Source organism: Fukomys damarensis, unplaced genomic scaffold, assembly GCF_012274545.1.
Source record: "Fukomys damarensis isolate Sample0158 unplaced genomic scaffold, DMR_v1.0_HiC HiC_scaffold_35, whole genome shotgun sequence".
NCBI lineage: Eukaryota > Metazoa > Chordata > Mammalia > Rodentia > Bathyergidae > Fukomys > Fukomys damarensis.
In genome coordinates this window covers 30,338,963-30,360,561 of record NW_022900947.1, presented here as the reverse complement: position 1 = coordinate 30,360,561, position 21,599 = coordinate 30,338,963, and the positions used below count along the sequence as shown (strand labels likewise).

The following is a 21,599-nucleotide window of genomic DNA, read 5'->3' as shown; positions in this document are numbered from 1 at the left end:
TGTTCATAAAGGGGGAGGGGAGGAGGGGGTGAAGGGAGGGCAGGGACAAGGGGCAAAAATGAGAATCAAGACCTATTATGTAAAGGTACAGAATCCCAATGATGAATGTAACTGTATTGTATACCTAGATTGTACCAATAAACTCAATTAAAAAAAAAAAAAAAGGAAAGAAAAGAAAAGTAAGAACATAGAATACTGTGACCCTCCCAACTTCCCAGCATGACTCACCCCTGTAGTTCCCGAACTGTTTCGACATTGTGAGCATAAACATCTAATCCTGACAGGGCAACCTTCTCTATTGCCTTAAGATCTCCTCGGAAATCAGGGGTGAGGCATTCCACTAGAATTTTTGGATTCCTAGAGGGAAAAGGGATAAGTATCAAAAGAAGGAAAAGAACTGGCAGCACTGTTACTTGAAATAATTCTCAGTTCCCCTTCAGTATCAGTTCCAACACAGAATCCTTAGAACTTTGCTAAGAAAAGCCTGGGCATACAAGTGTTTATATACGAACCATTATATGAAAAAATAAAACCATCCAATCATATGCACACAGTGGTTAAAATACATCCATATGTAAATAATAATCAGAATAAAAACAATTTTTTTGCAATCAGAATAAAACTTGAGATTAGCTAGACTTCTCTCTGTGTGTGTGTGTGTGTGTGTGTGTGTGTGTTTGTGTTAAAATACATCCATATGTAAATAATAATCAGAATAAAAACAATTTTTTTGCAATCAGAATAAAATTTGAGATTAGCTAGACTTCTCTGTGTGTGTGTGTGTGTGTGTGTGTGTGTGTGTGTGTGTGTGTTTGTGCTCTACCACAGAGGTACATCCCCAGCCCCCTTTTTGTTGCTTTTTTTGAGACAGGGTCTCACCATGTAATTCAGGCTGGCCTTGTGCTCCCTATGTAGCCTCGGCTGGCCTCCAACTCACAAGGATCCTCATGCCTCAACCTCCTGAGTTTTGGGATAACAGGCGTGCACCACTGTGTCTGACTCTAGGCCAATATTTCACAAGTTCTATGGGTTTTAAAAAACTTTTCTGGGCTGCTGAATTATGAATTTGCTTAAAAGAAGTACAAACTAAACATTAATCTTATTTACATTGTATCTGTGTCTATTCATTCAAGTACATATTGTCAACTAGATCACAGAGCTGTTCTTTCTCTTTGACAACTAGCAGAAATAATTAAGGGTTGACCAATTTTTTCACAAACCCAATGGCAAGGTATCTAGAGAAAAGTATCCCTGAGAAAACAGTAAAGACCACACACAGCCCCTCTCGTGAATCCAGAGACACTGAAAGGGAACATCCTTTCACTCTTGCTTGCTTGGGGTCTAACCCAGTCTCATGCATGCTAGGCAAATGCTCTACCACTGAGCTGTCCCCAGCTCTTTTTATTTTTTTATTTTGAGAAAGCGTGTTGCTAAGTTGTCCAGGCTGGCCTGGAACTTGTGATCCTCCTGTCACAGCCTCCTGAGAACTGGGATGACAACCGTGCCCCACTCCGCTGGCTTCACTGTCTCTTTAAAAAAAAAATTTTTTTTTGTACTGGTGATTGAACTTGAGAACTTGCGCTTGCGAGGCAAGCGGCAGAACCACTGAGCTAAATCTCTAGCCATTCACTGTCTTTTTTAAAACTGCAAGTTGAAATCCATTAGTGGTTTATGAAAGAAAGTGGGTCATAAACATATTTTTAAAAATGAACTATAATAAATGGAAAATAGAAAATAATAGTAAATAATTGGAAAAACATTTACTAAGTATGCTAGCTGTTATAGACTAGCACTGAATTATTAGAAATGAGATTTTTTGGGGCCGGGGATTTAGCTCAGTGGTTCTGCCGCCTGCCTCGCAAACACAAGGACCCAAGTTCGATCATCAGTACCAAAAAAACCAATCAATCAAAAAAAGAAATGAGATTTTTTTTTTTTTGAGACGGGGTCTCACTAGTAGCTCAGGCTGGCCTTGAATTCGCAGCAACCCTCTTGTCTCTGCCTCCTGAATGCTGGGATTACAGCCATGTGCCACCACACCTGGGTAGAATATCTTTTTAAATGCTATTTTAAATGCATGGGATTAAAATACCAGTAAAAATGTGGACTATGAGTAAAAATCTCCAGGGCATATAAATGAAATTTGTATCAAGAAATGTATTTTATATAATGTTGGAGTTTATCTCATTCTAAGTGCCTTAAAATGATGATTTATTCAAAACCAGTCTTAAGAAGATCACAGTTTAGCAATTTCTAATTTCTAATTTTTTGCCAGGTATGGTGGCACATGCCTGTAATCCCAGAATTTGGGAGGCTGAGACAGGAGGATTACCATGAGTTCAAGGCCAGTCTTGGCTACATAGTGAGACCCTGTCTCAAAAAACAAAACAAAACTAAACTAAACAAACAAAAAATTACTAATGGTCCAAGGATATATAAATGCCACTGAACTCTTAACATTTTCAACAAATATTGTATATATCCATATGCACAAATACACTCTTTCTGGAGAAAGGATTACATACTTTCCAGCAGATTTTCCGAAAGATGAAATTCTTCACAAGGTTAATAATCACTGCTTTAAGGTAAAGGTCTTAAATTGAAGTCATATGGGTCCAAAAGGTCCTTAAAGTACACAAACAAATCCAAAAACCAATACCTTTCCTTCAAGTATGACACAGTCTTTGCAATGTGCTCAGCTCCCCCATCAGGTATATCTAGAAAGAAAATCCACTGCTCAAGGTGATGTCACCACACAGTAAAAGCCAAATGCGGGCAGAGGCCATGGCGACACACTAACCATCTCGATCTACAGAGGTCAGGACGACATAATCCAGGCCCCACTCTGCGATCGCTGTCGCGGTGTTGTAGGGCTCGCTGGTATCCAGGGGAGGTGGGTTTCTTGCAGTTTTAACAGAACAAAATCTGCAACCTCTTGTGCAAGTATCACCCATCAGCTAGAACAGAGATTTAAGTCAGACAGATGGCCCTCAGGAACATAATGATGAGAGCAAATTGCACAGGATATGAACAGATTGATTCCATTTATAAAAATATGAAATGCATACAGTATATCATTAAGGATTATAAACATGTAAAACGAGAAAGAAGGAAATGACAAATTCAAAATTAATAGTATTAAGGGGAAAAGAGAGGGGATGGCCCAGGAAGAGACACACAATCCAAATTTTAAAATTCAATTAAATAAAAATGGGATCTTGAGGGTCGGGGATTTAACTCAGTGGTTCCGGCCGCCTGCCTGGCAAGTGCAAGGATCCGAGTTCAATCCTGGGTACCAAAAAATAAATAAAATAAAATAAAATAAAAATGGTATCCTAAGACACATTTAGGGAACAGATAGGGGACTTCAAAGATAATACTGATGTTCTACTCTCAAATTGGCAGTATCAGGGTATCTGTTGTAATGTTATTCTTATAAATTCTAAAGGTTTCTTTGCATCTATTCAGTGAGTAGGATTGTTTAGCCCATGTTTGCAGTACCTAATGATTATGGTCATCATGGGGCGTTAGTACACACACATAACACATTTTAATTGTTTTAACTTCCTCCTTCCCTCTTCTCTCCTTCTTCAATCAATGTGATTTTAAGACACAAGATATTCAGTCAGATCAATGAGCAGATTTATGTTAGAGTTAAATGGAAGGTACAGCTCCTTGTTAAATACAGCAGATAGAAAAACAAAAAACTATCAGGAAGGACATTTCCAAAAGTGAACAGAAGAGGTATCTCAAGGCAGCACACAGTTAACTATGAGACAGATAGAAGAAGCAGTAACAGACTGACTCGCAGAAGGTGACACACAACAGGTTATTCTGTCAGCTTTTATCTCCTTATACTTCGCATAAACTCATTTGTAATGAGAAATGTGACCACAGGTTCACACTGCCCATTTTTAGGAGGACACAAAATGCTCATTTCTACACCAAAGCTTAAGGCCCAGCTGGCTTTACCATGATTGTGGCTGTGGCAGTGGCATATTCACCTCCTCCCCAACACTCTCCAATATTGGGACATCGAGCTTCCTCACACACCTGTGTATAAAAGGAATCAGAATAAAAGTAGGTTGAAAATACCAAACAATTGAACAATTATTAGATACTTTAAGATGCCCATTGTTTACTTTTTTTCCCTGTAGTAGACACGGGACTCAGGGCCTCGTGTAAGCTACACATGCTCTTTACTACTGAGCTGCAAACCCAGCCATTTTTAAAAAATTTACTTTAAGGGCCGGGGATTTAGACCAGTGGTTCCAGCACCTGCCTTGCAAGCGCAAGGACCCAAGTTCGATCCTCAATAGCAAAAAATATAATAAAAAAATAAAAAATTTACTTTGAGACAGAGTCTTCCTAAGTTGTCCAGGTTGGCCTTGAACTTGAAATCCTCCTGCCTCGGCCTCCAGAACAGCTAGGATTATAGGCATGTGCCACCATGCTCAGCAGAACATATTTCATACTCTTTCCAACAGACATGTACTTATTTTCTAATATAAAATGAACAAGCCTGGTAGGATGGTGGTACATGCCTGTAATCTCAGCTACTTGTAAGGCTGAAGTAGTCCAGGAGTTTGGGATCAGCCTGTGCAACATAGCCAGACCCCAACTCAAAACAAACAAACAAAACCCCAAAAGCACACACTCTCAGGAGCCTGAGGCAGAAGGATCATGAGTTTGAGGTCAAGCAGGCTATACAGTGAGTTCAAGGCCAGCCTGAGCTACATAGCAAGATCAGGTTTGAAAACTCCACAAAACAACAAAGACCTCAAACCAACAAAAAACCCTTGCTTCCCAAGTTGCAATGCATATCTAGAGATGTTAAGAAATATAATAACCTTTGTTTCTTTTGCAGATAGTGTGTATGTGTGTGTGTGTGTGTGTGTATGGGCACAAGCACTCAACCACTGAGCTACACCCCGGCCCTTTTCATTTTTTTTGTTTTGAGACAGGGTTTTGCAAAGTCACCCAATCTGACCTCAAACCTGTAATCCTCTTTCTTTAACCTCCTGTTTTCCAAGCCACTGAACTTGGCTTGGAAAAATGATTTTAAATGTATTTTTTGGAGGGAGTGCTAGGGATCAAACCCAGGGCCTCACTGAACTGCATCCTCAGGCCTTAAATGTTTTTATTCCTGCAAATAATACATCATTTAACATCATTACTTATTTTTCTTGCTCTTATTTGCATATTTTTTAATTTTATTACAAATACATAGAAATATAGTTCAGATTAACAATAGGCATTTAACACTGTGAAAACTTACTGTATGGAGATTTAAATTCCGTAATGTATTTTTTAGTTTATTGTAATTTTTCCCCATTGGAATTTCTGTCTTTAGCCATGGAGGAAGTCTCAACCTTAAGAAAGCCAAACATAACTGTCTTTAACAAACAGGCTGACAAATAATCACACAGCTTTGAAATTATTTTACTGTAGCACCAATTCTACTTAAAATTTTTTTCCATAATCCTAGATTCATTCCTAATTCTTGCCATAAGAGGAGGAACAAAGACTTAAATTTATGCTTGCTTAGAACACTTTAGAGATCACTGATAATGCAGTCTAACAGGGCATTGTGTTCATGTCTACCTTTTGCAAAGGCAGAAAGTTGCATACCCCCACCCTCTCCCACCCACATACTGGGGATTGAACTCAGGTGCGGCACCATTGAGCTACATCCCTGGCCCAAAGTTGCACCATTCTAACAAAAGAATGAAGAAGTCTGTGAACATTTCACTCCCTATGAGAAATACTACCAAAAGTACTGTATTAACTCAGATGGTCTTTGTTTTGGTTTTGGGTTTTTTTTTTTGTTTATTTTTTTGAGACAGGGTCTCACTATATAGCTCAGGCTGGCCTTGAACTCATGGCAATCCTTCTGGCTCAGCCTTCTGAGTGCAAGGTCACCTGATACAGGCATGTGCCACCATCCCCATTTTAATTCAGATTAAAAAGAGATACTGGGCTGGGGATCTAGCTCATTGGTGCCCTGCCTGCCTCGGAAGTGGAAGGTCCTGAATTCGATTCCTGGTACCAAAAAATAAAAAGAGATTCTAACTAAGTACTATTTGCTCTACATTGTAGATTTTATTGGCTTTTTGTTTGTTTTGGGGTTATGGTCTCACTATGTAGTTAAGGCCGGCCTTGAACTCACTATGTGTAGCCCAGGTGGCCTCAAGCTTACAGCAATACTCCTGCCTCAGACTCCTGAGTGCTAAGACTACAGGTGTGTACCACCCAGCTAATAGTTTTATTAAATGGAAAAAAAAATCTACAATTTGGAGTGGAGACTACACCCTCAACTCCACATACCTGTGATTTGGAAGTTGTATAATAAATAGTCCTCAAAACTATTTTCTCTCTGAATGAAATCTTCACCATTCTTTTAAATTAAGACAATGCATCAACACGTCATATGTAAATTTGTCAAAGTCAGATCATAGTATCCACTTATAATTAAAAAATCATCTCAGTCTAATAGATCAATAGCAAGGTGATAACTTTCAGTCTCTTAAGAATCAGAGGCTGGGTGGAAAATGGGAAGATGGTACTGTTTTATAATTAAATTTTAGGAAAAATGAAGAAAACCTGCCAAAAGCCACAGGAAAAAACATTCCAGCAACCTCTACTTACCCATTCTGTATAAGTCTGTTATCCCTAATGACTTTTAGCTAAGTTTAACAAGTTTGAAATTAAAAATATACTCTGCAGCTTGGTTCTATTTAAAAACAATTCAGTGAAAGAATGGGACATTAAAACTGTCTCAAAATTTCAATTACCTTTCTCCTTTCTGGCGTTTTAAATTTCCTTTATATTCATCCCAGTTGCTCTTGTCTGCAAGGTCACCTGATACAAAATCTTGAAGGTCTGGCCCATTCTGTAAAAATTCCTTTTTTTTATCTGACAAGGAAGTTAATGCTCTCAGTGGGCTGTATAAACATCTTCCAAACCCCTAAAGAAAAGAATGCATTAGATACTCATATAGTAGGGCCTAGAATAATGTAGTTTTAACCTTCATGATACTTAAAGGGGTAAAGACAAAGCATTGACTCAGATAATTGTTAAAGCTGGGTGTGGTGGTGCACATACGTGACACCAGTACTAAAATAAAATAAAGGAATCAAAACTTAAAGAACAGGAGTGAACTGTGGAATAGACTTGGGGACCTATCTAATTTTTTTTGTTGTTGTTGTTTTTGTTTTTTTGAGACAGGGTCTCACTATGTAGTTGAGACTGACCTGGAACTCACTATGTAGCCCAGGCTGGTCTCAAACTCACAGCGATCCTCCTGCCCCAGCCTCCCCAGTGCTGGGCTTACAAGCGAGCGCCACCACACCCTGCGGAACCTATTAATTTAAATCATACTTGGAGGCGGGGCAGGAAGGATCTCGCTATTGGTTTATTCCGGTTTTGAACTCATTATGTAGCCCAGGCTGGCCTCCAATTCGTGGCAATTCTCCTGTTTCAGCTGCCCAAGTGCTGGGATCACAGGCATGCGCCACCACACCTGGTGAGTCGCTTAACTGGTGTACAATTTTGTTTTTCAACAAATTTAAACTGCAATCACGGGGGTGGGGGAAGATCCAATAGATGTTTTCTATTTCAGATTTGAGGCAAAGATGTTTAAAAGGAAATTGACAATAAATCTCTCTAGCGTGGATAAGTATAAGTATTAAAAGAGATGGGATAGGGATTTAGCTCAGTGGTTCTGGCAAATGCCTTGCAAGCGCAACGGACCTGAGTTCAATCCCCGGTACAAAAACAAAAAAGAGTGGGGGGCAATGCTAGATTCGTCTCAAGAACTGGAAGAAAAAAAAAACCTGAAAGGAGGAAAACCAAATCTAACATTTTTATTTTTCTATATTACGTTTCTGTGTTTGAACATGATAGGCTCTCAATATACATTTGTCCGGAATAAGAAGTAACGGCATTTGGCTTCTAGATGTGAACACAGCATGCTCGAGATAGACAAAACACTGTAAATGTAGGAGTGAGTACATGTAACATAAAGGGACCTTCGATCACTCAAAAATCATGCCTGTTAGGGCGCTGCACAATGGCGAATGCACTTATCAATGTCTATAGTTCTAGCTTTGAGGTCCGGCTCATGCTCTCAGCGGTCAAGGTGGTATCTAGTACACAGCAGTTATTTGGGGTGCTTACTGTAGTGCTCTAAAGTAAATGCAGGGCACAACCTACTCTAAGCAGGGGAAAACCAAAACCTTAAAAACAAAAACAAAACTCTCGGCATCAGCCCAAAGAGCCTTTTAAAAAAATACCAGAGACTACCTCAGGGGGATGTTACAGTTAAATAACAGAAGAAAAACGCTTAGAACAGTGCCTGGCTAAAAGTGAACGTTAAAGGAGCTTTTGCCTTCATTTAAGGAAACAAAACCCCCAACCCACGCTTACACCCTTCTCTCCCTGCCGCTCACCCGGGGCACCAGGGTGCGGGCTGAGTTCCCGCAGCGTAGAGACATCCCTCTTTAGGCCTAGTAGGGTCGAGGGATGATGGGATCACTAATTTCCAAGAGAAGACAGCTGGAAAAATTCGTCGCTCAGTTTATGACAACACGCCACAGATAATCGAGCTCTGTGATTGGCTGCTTTAGCCTGAGTGAGTCGCGTATTCATGACGCAATACGCAAGCTCTTTACTGGCTACAAGAACGTGATGACGAAAGACTCTCTCTCTTTGCCGCATCTCTTGCGAGGTGAGATAGGTTCTGTACTCTTGTGGGGTTTGGGAATCTGAAGCCATCGGCTCTGGGAAAGCCAGCTGCATGGCCCCAACGCTCGGCGTTTTTGTCCTGATTGTCTCCCAGCGCGCCGGGCTCCATATGGATCTAGCGGCGCGGAGATTTGAGTCCAGTTCTGGCCTTTTAGGCCTACCCCTCTCTCCCCTAGCCTTACCGGTATGGCGCGCCTGCTGGGATTTGTACGGTCGGACAGAGCATGAGTTAGCTCACTGGGCTTCGTGACACCCGATGTGGGACTTCTGCTTCTACGCTAGGAAGCGCGGGAGGCTCTCGGTCTCGGTCCTCTTAGATCGTCATTGGATTGCTTGTCGTGCAGTCTAGCCTGGTGGAAAACTTCCCTGTTCCGGTCTTCTTATCCTAGGTGTGTTTGTGTTTCAGAATGAAGACCATTCTCAGCAATCAGACTGTCGACATTCCAAAAAATGGTATGAGGCTTGATGTTTTCCACTTAATTATTTGCGTATTCTAATCCTTGTTCGGTGATTTCATAAATTCTTTCTTCTAGTCGACATCACTCTGAAGGGACGCACAGTTATTGTGAAGGGTCCCAGAGGAACCCTGCGCAGGGATTTCAACCACATTAATGTAGAACTCAGTCTCCTTGGAAAGAAAAAGAAGAGGGTGAGTGTTTTGGGGCCTCTTGAATTGCAGACTTAAAAGGTAATGATTTAGTGCAGTAGGAGTATCAGGTGTTACCAATTAGATTTACTTTAGTCATCAATGCTCATACAGGAAGCAGGTGGTACTTCTGCTTTCCAGAAATGAAGTTTTTTGCAACCTATACAAAAAAATTAATATTTCAGGGGTTGTCATTACGTCATACTAATATTTGTGGACTGTAGAAGACCCTAGATGGATCGGCTTTTCCCAAATGAAAATTGTGTGCTTTAATTAGGGATGATTTTTTTTAAAGATGTGTTCAGTGGATAAACAAACTGTTCTCTTTGAAGCATATTTATTTAAGGAAAGACCTCTCAACATTTTATTCTGTTACAGCTCCGGGTTGACAAATGGTGGGGAAACAGAAAGGAACTGGCTACTGTTCGAACGATCTGTAGTCACGTACAGAACATGATCAAGGGTGTTACGTTGGTAAGCCAGTCGATGGGCCTATGTTTTACCCCTCTGGGAGAGGTTTGTCAGTTATAGTTTATGTACACAACGTAAATGTCTACTGTTGGAAATGGATGATGTGTCATTTGGTGAGATTTGTGAACTCCGGTGATGACTAGGCATCCCTGTCTTGAGGATTGTGTGATGGATGTAAGAAAAGATAAAAAGTAGGCCTATGATGTGTTTTCCAATAAAGTTCAGAGTTTTACGTTTATATTTATTTTGGTTAATAAAAATCTGTTAGAACTGCAGGCCACTGGACACACTTTGAGTAGTTGGTGTGCCACCCACTATTTGGATGCCTTGTGTTGGTGGGAAAAGATGGAATCTTTTGGCTCTCTGCCTGTTTTTCTGAAATTGATATCACTGTTCATCAGAACTTCAGTCCTTCTAGAGTGTACTTGATAATAGCACCTTCTATTTGGCCTCTATTATAAAGTTAATGGCTCATTTTTCACCTTTCTACTCTGGTCTCCAGACAAGTTCCTAGAAGGAAAAGCCCCTATTTTACTTGGCTTGATATTCTCAATTTTTCCCAAAATAGGGGACCTTGGGTTCACATTAAGAGAAATTAGCATAGTTTATTACGACATATGGGTAGTAAAGATATGTTTCCTTAAGGACCTGTCTGTCAATTAGGAGATAGTGTCCCTGTGATGTATGGTAGTAAAATGTCGACTTTGGGAGCCTTGACCTTGATAACAAGTGCCCTGTGAGAGCTGTTAGGTTTCAAATTGTAACATAAGCGTCCTAAAGAAATTTGAAACTGGCTTTGAAATTTCTCAACATTGCTCAAAACTTGTTTATTTTACAGGGCTTCCGTTACAAAATGAGGTCTGTGTATGCTCACTTCCCCATCAACGTCGTTATTCAGGAGAATGGGTCTCTCGTCGAAATCCGGAATTTCTTGGGTGAAAAATACATCCGCCGGGTTCGTATGAGGGCAGGTAGGTGCATGTCTTCAGATAGGACATGTAATTTTTCCTTAGGTCTTAAAGCTTAAGTGTTTTGGGTTAGCTATAGCTAAAACCATATTCATTGTCTCTTGGTTGCATTCATAACTCTTGGTGATAGTTTCCTGAAGGGTTACATATTGAATTAGCTTACAAAGTACGGTATCTTTTTTAGGAAGGGGAAGTGTTAGGGATTGAACCTTGTGCACACTAGACAAGGGCTTTACCATTGAGCTACACTCCCAGACCTGGCTGTTTTTAAAAGAGAATCTTTGCAGGGCCATGCATGGTGGTGCACGCCTGTAGTCCTTGCAATCCCGGCACTGGAGAGGTTGAAGCAGGAGGATCCCCCTGAGTTTGAGGCCAGCCTGAACTGCATAGCAAGACCATATCTCAAAAAAAAAAAAAAAAAGATGGTCTTTCTTTAAGTTCTGTTTTTGAAAGGTGATAATGATGTGTATTAGTGGGGTGCAGTGTGATGCTTTATGTATGGAGTTGTAGAATGATTAAGCTAACTAGTGTCCCTCTCACATAACTGATATCTTTGGTGAAAACATTAAAGTTTTCAGCACCCTGGAGGCTGAGGCATGCAGGTTACAAGTTCAGGCTCAGTCTGGGCAACTTAGCAACACTCTAACAAAATTTTTCTTTTTCCATTAAGTTTATTGGTACATTTAAAGCAAACAATACACTTATATTTATCATTGGGATCTTGTACCTTTATGTGATATATTTCTTTCTTTCTTTTTGTACTGGAGATTGAACTTGGGTCTCTGTGCTTATAGGGCAGACAGCGGAACCACTGAGCTAACTCCCCGGCCCCTATATCTTGGTTCTTGTTTTTTTTCCCCATACCCCTGCCATCCCTTCACCATCACCCCACCATTTACAAAGACTGTGTTTCCTTTTTTCACATTTTTTTCTTTTCTCTTATTTCCTTTACCCTCCCCTTCCCCTTTAGCCATTATCTTCCTATTTCGCACAGTTTTTCACACCAGAGAAGCTATTTCACTTGAGTATGTCCTCAGTGTGCATCCATTTAGTTCTAAATATTTCTAGTTTCTCATTCTTTATGGCTGCATACCTAACAAAATTTTATAAAGTCCTAGGGATATAGCTCAGTACAAAGGCCCTGGGTTGAATCCCCAGTGCTGCAAAAAGGAGAAATTAAATCCCCCCAAAGCTTTTGAATAATGCTTATGAGCCTAGGAGATTCTTAGGTTCAAAGTCTAGCACTTACTATTCTCCTTTTACAAGTCTCTTCTCTAATTTATTTTACTGGTCTGTAAAAAGGAATATTTTGTGATGAGTTGAATTGGAAGGTACTTTAAACATTGCTTGCCTGATACATAGAAGACAAGCATTAGAAAATTACTGTGCTCAGCAACATTTCATGATAACCCTAAGTTAAAAACAAAAAGATTCTGAGTGGTACCAAAGATGTACCATAGGAACAGGACTTGATAGAACTAAATTATCTTCTCCACATAATTGAGTTGCTGAGTCTGTGACCACTTTGGGACTGATTCATTGAAAGAACACGAAGTTTCTGGCCAGATAAGCCATGCCCTTTGTAGCCAAAATTTCAAGAGAAGGTTAGCTTGTTGCATGGAATGAAATTACCACTGAAATTGAAGGAGTTTGTTTTAGATCTGATTTGACACTGTAAATGTTCTTCCCTTTTTAGGTGTTGCTTGCTCAGTATCTCAAGCCCAGAAAGATGAACTAATCCTTGAAGGAAATGACATTGAGCTTGTTTCAAATTCAGGTTTGTATATTTACTGTGTCTATACCTACAAAATTATATGTAAATCTTGTGATTGAATATATCTTGAGGCTAGATATGATGGTACATGCCTATAATCTCAGCACTGGGAGGCTGAGGAAGGAGAGTGGTGATTTGGAGCCCAGGCAGGGCAATTTAGTGAATTCATGAGACTGTCTCTTACCGTGTGAAGGCTGTGGGTTCAGTCTTCATTATTTTTGGGAAAGCTATCCCAGTGAGTTCAAAATAATAGTGTATAACAATACAGACGTGTCACTTGAGGATGGGGATGTATTCTGAAAACTGTGCCTTCTAGGCAGTTAACTTGTGAACATCACGCTGTATACAAACCTAGGTGGTACAGGTCAGGCACTTGCCATGTCCCTTGGCCACCCACCTCCCCTCACAATCAGGAAATAAGGTAGTGTTGATGTATAAGGTTGCTGCCAGCAAAATGGGGCATATATTTAACTTCTTATGAGTGGGAGTACACTCTAAAGTAATGATTAAAGGGCCAGGGATTTGGCTCAGTGGTTCCACTGCCTGCCTTGCAAGCACAAGGTACTGAGTTCAATACCCAGTACCACAAAAAATAAAGTGATGATTAAAAAGTATAGTATGACACTCAAGTAGTTGACTGTTTTGTCTTATAGCTGCTTTGATTCAGCAAGCCACCACAGTCAAAAACAAAGATATCAGAAAATTTCTGGACGGCATCTATGTTTCTGAAAAAGGAACAGTTCAGCAGCCTGATGAGTAAGATCCAAGAGGTAGGTTTCTTAGTTTTATTGCTGCTTTAGATGTGGCTTAGAATTGTGATAGTGTACAGAAATTCTTCCTGGAACACAGTAAATTTTGCAAAAATTAACATTTTATTATGAACCAGTAAGTTACAGTCTTTATTTTTAATCTTAGTTTAAAACTTCGCTGGGCAAGGATATTGATGGAAATTTACAGATGCCTGCATTTCTTTTTGTAGTTACACAGCTGCAGAAACAAGCTTCTGGATTGGAAGATACATTTGTGATATTTTACTGATGGCAATAAAAGATCTCTATTGATTGTTACTTGTTCTTAATTCTTTCCAACTACTTGGCAAGTAAACAGCTTGAAGAATGATCTTGTGTGCTTTTTCAAGAAAAGAACAAGAGTTTTCTAGCTTTTCTTCGTGGGAATCAAGTGCCTTGAGTCTGGTTTCTGAAGGGATAGCAAGAATTTTTCAGGCAAGATGAATATTGTAGCAATGATGGGCAAAACAGCTGTGTGGCTATAGAACTCTGGGGAAATCCTGAAGGTGGAATCTTGAGTATAAGGTGAGGCCAGGTGTGTCCTGGTCACTTGTGAGGGGAAAAAGCTGAGAAGTGGAACAGTGTCACAGCCTCAGTATGGGTTGGAAATGGCAGTTAACTTCAGGTTATGATGAATACGTGGTTGCTAAGTTCAAGATCTCTCATGCTGTACCTCGGCCATAAACTTCATGTGCTTTAACTTGACACGGTGTTTGCCCAGCCTGTCCAGTATTACATATCCACACCTTACACATGGGTACACTGGTTATATCAAAGCTGATGGGTTCATTTTTTGGTTGCAACAGGGTCACTATTTCAGGATGGTTTCAAATTCATGGCAATCCTCCTGCCTCAGCCTCCTAAGTGCTGGAATTACAGGCATGTGCCACCACACCCAATAAACACGGGTTTTTAAGAAATTTTGCTTTGAAATAAGAGGTAGGGTTTTGGCAGGCTTCAAATATAGGTTCTGGGTGAAATGGGTAACTTTTCCTTTGTAGTGCTGGGGAATGAATTGGGGCCTAGCAAATGCTAGGCAAGCACTCCACTGCTGAGAGCCCTGTATAACTTTTAACTGGCTGCCTTTGCTCTTCCCTTGCCTTTTAGCCAGAATATTCTTTTTGAAACATTATAACCACTGTGCTCTTATCCTACAGTTCTTAAAACTGCTTAATAGAGCTGAACCGACCTTTGAGTTCCTCCATGCCCAGCACACTGCCGTAAGAAGGCCTCTGAGAAGTCTCCTTTAAGAGGTGTCCTGAATTGTGGCTGACTCTTTTTAAGTGTACAGTTAGTGAAAACTACCTTGATCACCGTACTAAAAAGATTAGCATTCACCCTCCTATCTTAACCTGTTGCATTTATTTCTGTCCATAGCTTTTTTCTTTGCAGGCTGGCCTCAACTAGTAGCAATCCTGCCTCAGGGTCCCAGCCCCACCCCCAGTGCTGGGATTGCAGATGTGTGCCATCACACCCAGCAACCACGCATAGCATTTTAAAAGTTCATGGTTTAGGGTTTGGCATTTAATTCTAGCTTGGCATCTCCCTTGCAAGCATGAGGTCCTGAATTCCATCTTGGATACTGCAAAAAAAAAGTTTCTCTTGTTGAGCCTCAATGTATGCTGCTGGAATGTAACCACAAGGACTGGTAACTTGATACATCCCAGTATCTAGGCACAAACTTCTGAACAGATGACACTTAGATCGCCAGAGATTCAGTGAGTGATGAGACTGGAGAGGTATTCCAGAAAGTTCAATTTCAAGATGAAAAGTTTACAAATGGACATTTTGTAATAGGATGAGGTGTTTGTATTGAGAATGTTAGTGTGAGTAGTCTGCTGTGGGAGTTCAAGATTTCACTGAGCATGGGCTGGTATGTTGGGAATGAACATCACTGGTAACTTCTGAAGGCTGTGCTCAGGAGCTGTTGCTGTATAACTTGGGTGTTGTGAATCTAGCTTTTGCCAGGGAAGATCATGTCTACTGTGGAGAAGCATTTAACGTTATTTCCCCAACTTTTCAGCATAGGTATTGACTTGAGGACGTGCCCAGAAGTCACTTGGCACACTGCTTGGGAGTCAAAGGGCACCCTATGGGCACCATAGGGGCTGAGGCCCGTACAAAGGCAGAACTCATACATGTTCTGAAGTCTTAATGTCAACCAAATTGTTAGTAAATAATCAGCAGAAACCAGTTTATTTGGAATAACATTGAAATTTAACATACAATATACTAGCCTCATTTTCAAGAGGCTGAACACATTTGTGACATTCACATAAAGGCAAAGATTAGTGAGAGACCAGCGGTTGTATTGAAAATAAAAGGTAATGCAAGTTAGGTTTCAAAGTGACTTTTCTGCAACCAGTGTCTGAAAAAACCTTTAGTAGTTTCTGCTAAGAACTATCAATGTCCGATTTGCCCTTGACGGTTTTACTTTGAATTTTTATAAGCCTGAATATTTAATAATAAATCATGGGCCAGATTAACTGTCCTACCTAAAGATTTTCACATGAGACTGTGGTTTAGAAACTAGTCAAGTGGGCTGGGGATGTAGCTCAGTGGTGCCATGCTTTAAGATTTTTGGGTAATGGATGGTAAGGCAACATGTTTGAAAAGGAGTATGATTTAAACTCATTTTTCCCTAGGTACAGGACTCCCCATCGTTTAGCTGCATCTCATACCATTTTTGAGGCAGGATCTGGCTAAATTGCCTAGGCTGACCTTGGACTTGATGCTATGTCATCTGCTTGAGTAGCTGGGATTACAGGCCTGGGCCTCCTTATCTCAGACGGGCACATTAAGAAACATGGAGAGGGCTGGGGTTTATCTCTGGTTCTGCTGCCAGCCTTGCAAAGTGCAAGGTCCCAAGTTTGATCCCCAATACCAAAAAAAAAAAAAAACCATGGAGATGAGTGTGGTAGAGCACTTGCCTAGCATGTTCACGTCTCTGTGTTCAGTCCCCAGTGCAGCAAATTGAAAAACAGTAAAGGTTAGCGGACCCGGAAGCTGAGCACAAGATGCTTTTACAGATAGGAAGCAAAACCTGAAAGGTTAGTAAATTCAAGGTCTCTGGCTGACAACACCTTATTTTTTTTTTCTCAAGACCATGCTATTATAAAAGGTAATAAATTGGGAGGCTGGGGATTTAACTCTGGCGGGCACCTGCCTTGCAAGTGCAAGGTCCTGAGTTCAAACCCTGGTACCCCCCCCAATACCCCAGTCGGGTTGATTACGAAATAGCTGATAAATTGATAATGAGTTAAATTGACATTTCAGTGGAGCTGCTGAGTCAGGGTGAGTCCTTGTGGCACAGGGAAAAGGAACAGCCAAGTGATTGTTTTACATGCTTATGTTTTCTACATACCACAATAAAACAGTGGACCAGTTGTAAAGCAAAGTGTTAGGAACTGAGTTCTTAGAACAGTTTTTGGCAAAGCATACTTTAAAACTGCTAGGTCCCGGGGAATGAGTGTTAGAGAAGCAAAATTTCCTCTTTGAACTTGGCCAAATGGCAGGTTTATTTTCTGTCACTTTTCATTGGCTTGATCAATTATCTGAAATTTAACTGTTGTCTATTATCAATTAGAATCCTAATGTACTAAATTAGTCTTATAATAATAGCTCTGAATAGAATTAAAACTAATTTGGGGATCATTTCCTAATAAGGCGTTTTGAGAGGAACTATTTCCTTTGGCTTTTTTTTTTTTTTTTGAGACGGGGTCTCACTGTGTAGCTCAGCCTGGCCTAGAATTCACTGTGTATCCCAGACTGTTCTAGAATTTGGCAGTGATCTGCCTGCCTCAGCCTTCCAAGTACTAGGATTTTAGGCATGTGCCACCATCCCTAGCTCCTTTGAAATGAGTCCAAAATTCCTGCAGTGGGCAGACAGTGACTAGCTACTGGGTATAATGTGTGGTTAAATGTTGACCTCCAGAAGAAAGAATGTTATAAAATGGGTGTACATGCAAGTTTTTGTGTCTCTGGTGTTTAAAATTACTGTGAACTGGTCTAAAGTACACAGTTCATTTTGTTGTTTTTGTTTGTTGAGACAGGATCTCACTATGTAGTTCTGGTTGTCCTTGAACTCACTGTGTAGCCCAAGCTGGCCCAGAACTTACAGCGATCCTCCTGCCCTAGCCTCCTGAGTGCTGGGACTACAGGCACGCCACCATGCCTGACTCAATTTAAAACAGACTATTCAGGTTCATTTTTACCATTCTAGTAGAAAGGTGTCCTGCCTGGGGATTTAGCTTAGTGGTTCTGCTGCTTCCCTTACAAGCCCAAGGTCCCAAGTTCAATCCCCAGTACCACACACACAAAAAAAAAGGTGTACTATAAAATAGTTTTAACTCACTTAGACCAACATACTGAATTTCTCCAGAGTCACAGTTGCTGGATCCAGATGTGGTTGCATTTTGCACCTTAAGCTACCTGTATTCATGTGAAAAGTGGCAGAAGTTTTCAGGGAAAGAATAATTCTTGTGGATTAATAGTGTAGCCCTGTAACTATTACTGGTGACAGTAAAACTTACAGCTTCTTAGAATTCCTAGGTACACCAAATCACAAGAATTGGGAGGAGGAATGAAGCCAGTTAGGTGAAAGAGCAGTGCTATGAGCTGTCTTCACACAGTTCTGGGCTCTTTCCACAAAATAAATTGTGGGAGTTACATTTTTTTTTTTTTTAAATAAGAAATCTATAAGAGAAAGCTCACAACAAAGATGTTTTGGAAAAAAATTTTTTTTTTTTTTAGAAAAACTAAGATTAATGTGTTCAGTCTGTGCTGTAACTGGCTACCCTATTGTAACTGCTCACTCTGTGTGCTTTTGCTTTCCATTTGAGGACCCACCCCGTCTTCAAGGCGCCTTGTTAGAAGTGACAGAAAGCTCTGCTGTGGAGTCCAACAGGACAGATTTTCACTTTTTAAAAATAATTCCTTTGCCATAAATACTATTAGTGTTTGGAGAAGAAATCCAGAGAAGAATGACAGAAGAAGCTCATCTCACTTCTGGAAGCTGTGGATCAGAGAATCCTCAGCCCAGTCAGAGTGAAGCCTCCTCATTCAGCTCCAGAAGCGGAACTCACTGATGTCCGTACCTAAGGGAAAATTCATTTGAACCTCGCTGGGAGGCAGCAAGTGTGACCACTCTGGTTACTACCGAGTCTCAAACTGCCTTCTCTCTACAATATGCACCTGTGTTCTGTAAGTTCCCAGCGGGTTGAATGGAGTGACTTTCTAAGCTATCGTGACAGAAATCAGATCTGTTTAGCTAAGAACTCTCTTGTGGCCTTTCTTTAATGGTATGTTTTGTAAGTTCTTTGCTTTCCAAAATTTTTTTCTCTTTCTCTGGTGAAAAATGGTGATTGATAATAACAAAAGCAGGGTGGAGAGTAAGCAGCAACCGAAGAATATCAGTGGCTTCTTCTGCAGGAGAAACAAGCAGACAGTGCACTCTGTATCTCTCTTCATCTGACCACACACTGGACTGCTGTTCTCAGAAGGGAAGCCACCGCCACTGATCAGTTTGTTATAAAACTTTACTGAAGATTTGGCTTTGAAATCGGATGTGAAGAATCCAAATCTGGGTTTAGCTTTTTCTTCAGTCAGTTTGAACGCATAATAGCCTCTGATTTTGACTTTGTCAATCAGGTATGCTGAAAAACACCAGAAAGCAACATCATTACTCACAAGTGACACTGAAGTCCGTTGAGTAAGTAAGAATTTAGTTCACTGTGAGACAAGCTCAAGTCACGTCCGTGAAAAAAAGGACATGATTCGCATTAAAGGTTTTATGGCCCAAAGAAAGAGGGTGTTTATAGGTTTAAAAAGGAATTGAAATAAAATCTTGATCAATAATCCAAAAACACTTGGGGGAGAAGCAAATTTAAGAAGCAGAGCCTTGAAAGTGAAAGTACTTAGCACATTTGTGCTAAAGGTCACTAGCAGAAAAGTCTCACCTATTTGTCCCGACTGTGGGCCTCAGATGAACCTCTGGTGCTTCCTGCTGGTCACCCCTACTCTCTAGGTCAGTCTCACACCTTCCATCCCCTCGGAGTCGCAGCCCTTCTGCTGTCCTCGCTCTGAGGGATAGCGTGATCCTGGCTCTCTCCGGGCACAGTCACAGCTGCCTTCTCCCGGCTTCTGCACCGCACTCTGCCTTCCCTCCTGCACAGCTGCACACCATTGCTGGCTTTACTCCTCTGCTGGCTTAGGGGCAGGGCTCTGTCTGCTCTCATGTAAACATATTGTAACTTCTGCCATCTTAATAAAAATGAAAGCCTCCCTCTAGCACATCCCCACCAGCTAGTTAGCTTTTATACCGCCTGCTTCCAGTCAGCCTATTTTACTCATTTCGCATCTCTGGCCTCTGAAAATTGATGAGTCCCAAGGCTCATCCTTCTCTAAGATTGCAGTCTTAGTGAATTTATCCAGCTCTTGTTTTAAATTTGTGCTTGGGATACACTTAAGTATACTTGAGCCCTAATTTGTATGGGATAAAAGTCAACAAATAGAAAAGTAAGATACAGTGCTGCATCAGGGATAAAAAGTTCTATGGAGAAAAAGAAGGAAGAGGATGCTGGGCTGGAGAACTCTGGGCCAGCCTGGACCACACAGTGAGACCCTGTCTCAAATGCCAACAACACACACTACAGTTATCTGACAGAAGAGGGTTGTGGTGAAGGGACAGCAAGAGCAGGAGTCCTAATGTTTAACGTGGGCGTGTGACTGGCCGGTGAGGGTCTGGACTGAGGTCTGAGTGGCTGAAAAGAGTGAATGAAGAAGAAAGATGAGGTCAGAGAGGGATGGGAAGGTACATGAGAGCTGTGGCTTTCAGAACTACAGCAGCTCTTCCTCAGCCTGGGCACCCTCTTCCCTTCTGTTTATGTCTGGATGCCCCCCAAGCCTCATGCGCTCATAGGTGGGGCCTTAGGGAGGTGGCTGGATCACAGGTATGTGATGATGCTGGGAAGTGGAGCCAGGCGGGAAGAGGTGGGCCACTGGGGGTGCAGTCTGGCTACATGTGTGTAAAACCCTCCTGCCTGAGGGGCTCTCTGCTTACTGTCCATCAGCCATGAACCCTTTCTCCTCTGCCCTCCCACCCTGACTTGGAGCAGGCTGACTATGGACTGACACCTCTACAAACTGGGAGCCAAAGTAAACCTCTCCTCCTTTAACTTGTGCGTATCAGAAAACAAACACACAAACAAAAATCTGGCAGGCATAGTGGCACATGCCTATAATCTGAGCACTTGGGAGGCTGAGGCAGGAGGGTCACAGTGAGATCAAGGCCAGTGTGGGATACATAGTTCATGGCCAGCCTGAACTACATAGAGAGAGCCTCTCTCGTTCAAAAAAAAACCTAACTTGTGGATGTTGGGTATTGTGTCCCAGCAACAAGAAAGTAAGACATTTGTTTGAACTTTTTGGGTTTTCTTTGCAATACTGAGGGCTGAGCCCATGGCCTCTGCACTCAGCTATATCCCAACACCTCTTCCCCTTTATTAAATTTTGAGATGGGCGTGTGGCGTGTACCTGTAATCTTAGTATTTGGGAGCCTGAGGCAGGAGTGCCATGAGTTCAAGGCCATCCTGAACTACATAGTGAGATCCTGTCTCAAAACATTAAAAACAAAACAAACAAAAGAAAGGGGCTGGGGATTTAACTCAGTGGTTCTGGGCCTGCTTTGCGAGCACAACCACCGGGGAGTTTGGTCCCTGGTACCAAAAACAAACAAACATTCTGAGATGGAGTCTTGCTAAATTGCCCAGGCAGGACCTGAATTTGGGAATCTCCTGCTTCAGCTTCCCAATGTGCTGTGATTACAAACATGACCACCACACCCAGCCTGTTTGTGGATACTTGCCTCACAAAAGTAACAATAAAAAAAAAATTCCATGAGGACACCCGTGTTTTTTTTCCTTGAGGACAGTGATCTTGATTTTATTTACTGGTGCTAAGAATACCCAGAACAGTTTTTGCCCATATTAGATGTTCAGTCTTTTGTCAAATAAATGCATACATTTTGGGGATATTTTTGCTACTTCAAAAAGTTTATTATTGATTGAGCCAGGTGTGGCGGTGCACGCCTGTAATCCCAGCACTTGGGAGGCTGAGGCAGGAGGGTTGCTGTGAGTTCGAGACCAGCCTGGGCTACACAATGAGTTCCATGTCAGTCTCAACTACATAGTGAGACCCTGTCTCAAAAA

The 21,599-nt window shown here is 41.2% G+C and overlaps 3 protein-coding genes across 5 annotated transcripts in view; 1 reads left to right on the top strand and 2 right to left on the bottom strand.

Annotated features, from left to right (window-relative positions):
- The window catches only part of Lias (lipoic acid synthetase), an 18,614-nt gene extending 10,009 nt beyond the window's left edge, over window positions 1-8,605 (bottom strand). The window contains exons 1-7 of one of the 2 annotated variants that reach the window (XM_010625113.3): window positions 8,451-8,604; window positions 6,795-6,967; window positions 5,279-5,372; window positions 3,973-4,053; window positions 2,801-2,957; window positions 2,660-2,717; window positions 229-357 (exon numbers count right to left, since the gene is read on the bottom strand). In XM_010625113.3, the coding sequence (XP_010623415.1) occupies window positions 229-357; window positions 2,660-2,717; window positions 2,801-2,957; window positions 3,973-4,053; window positions 5,279-5,372; window positions 6,795-6,967; window positions 8,451-8,495 (737 nt within the window). In that variant the 5' untranslated portion in view covers window positions 8,496-8,604. Of the gene's footprint in view, window positions 1-228; window positions 358-2,659; window positions 2,718-2,800; window positions 2,958-3,972; window positions 4,054-5,278; window positions 5,373-6,794; window positions 6,968-8,450 lie in introns of both variants that reach the window. The other variant, XM_033758944.1, reaches the window with a different exon arrangement.
- A 66-nt stretch (window positions 8,606-8,671) lies between these two features.
- Window positions 8,672-18,312, top strand: Rpl9 (ribosomal protein L9). 2 transcript variants are annotated; one of them, XM_010625112.3, is made up of 8 exons: window positions 8,672-8,728; window positions 9,152-9,198; window positions 9,279-9,394; window positions 9,770-9,865; window positions 10,701-10,833; window positions 12,527-12,607; window positions 13,258-13,374; window positions 18,234-18,312. In XM_010625112.3, exons 2-7 carry the CDS (start codon window positions 9,153-9,155, stop codon window positions 13,362-13,364), a joined length of 579 nt encoding a protein of 192 aa, XP_010623414.1. In that variant the 5' UTR covers window positions 8,672-8,728; window position 9,152; the 3' UTR covers window positions 13,365-13,374; window positions 18,234-18,312. The 2 variants fall into 2 exon arrangements, with proteins under 2 accessions (XP_010623414.1, XP_010623413.1); XM_010625111.3 differs by lacking the exon at window positions 18,234-18,312 and adding an exon at window positions 13,584-13,688.
- Window positions 18,313-18,447: 135 nt separating this feature from the next.
- The window catches only part of Klb (klotho beta), a 40,374-nt gene continuing 37,222 nt past the window's right edge, over window positions 18,448-21,599 (bottom strand). Inside the window, exon 5 of the mRNA XM_010625107.3 lies at window positions 18,448-19,046. Coding sequence (XP_010623409.1) covers window positions 18,658-19,046 — 389 coding nt within the window. The 3' untranslated portion in view covers window positions 18,448-18,657. The remainder of the gene's footprint in view (window positions 19,047-21,599) is intronic.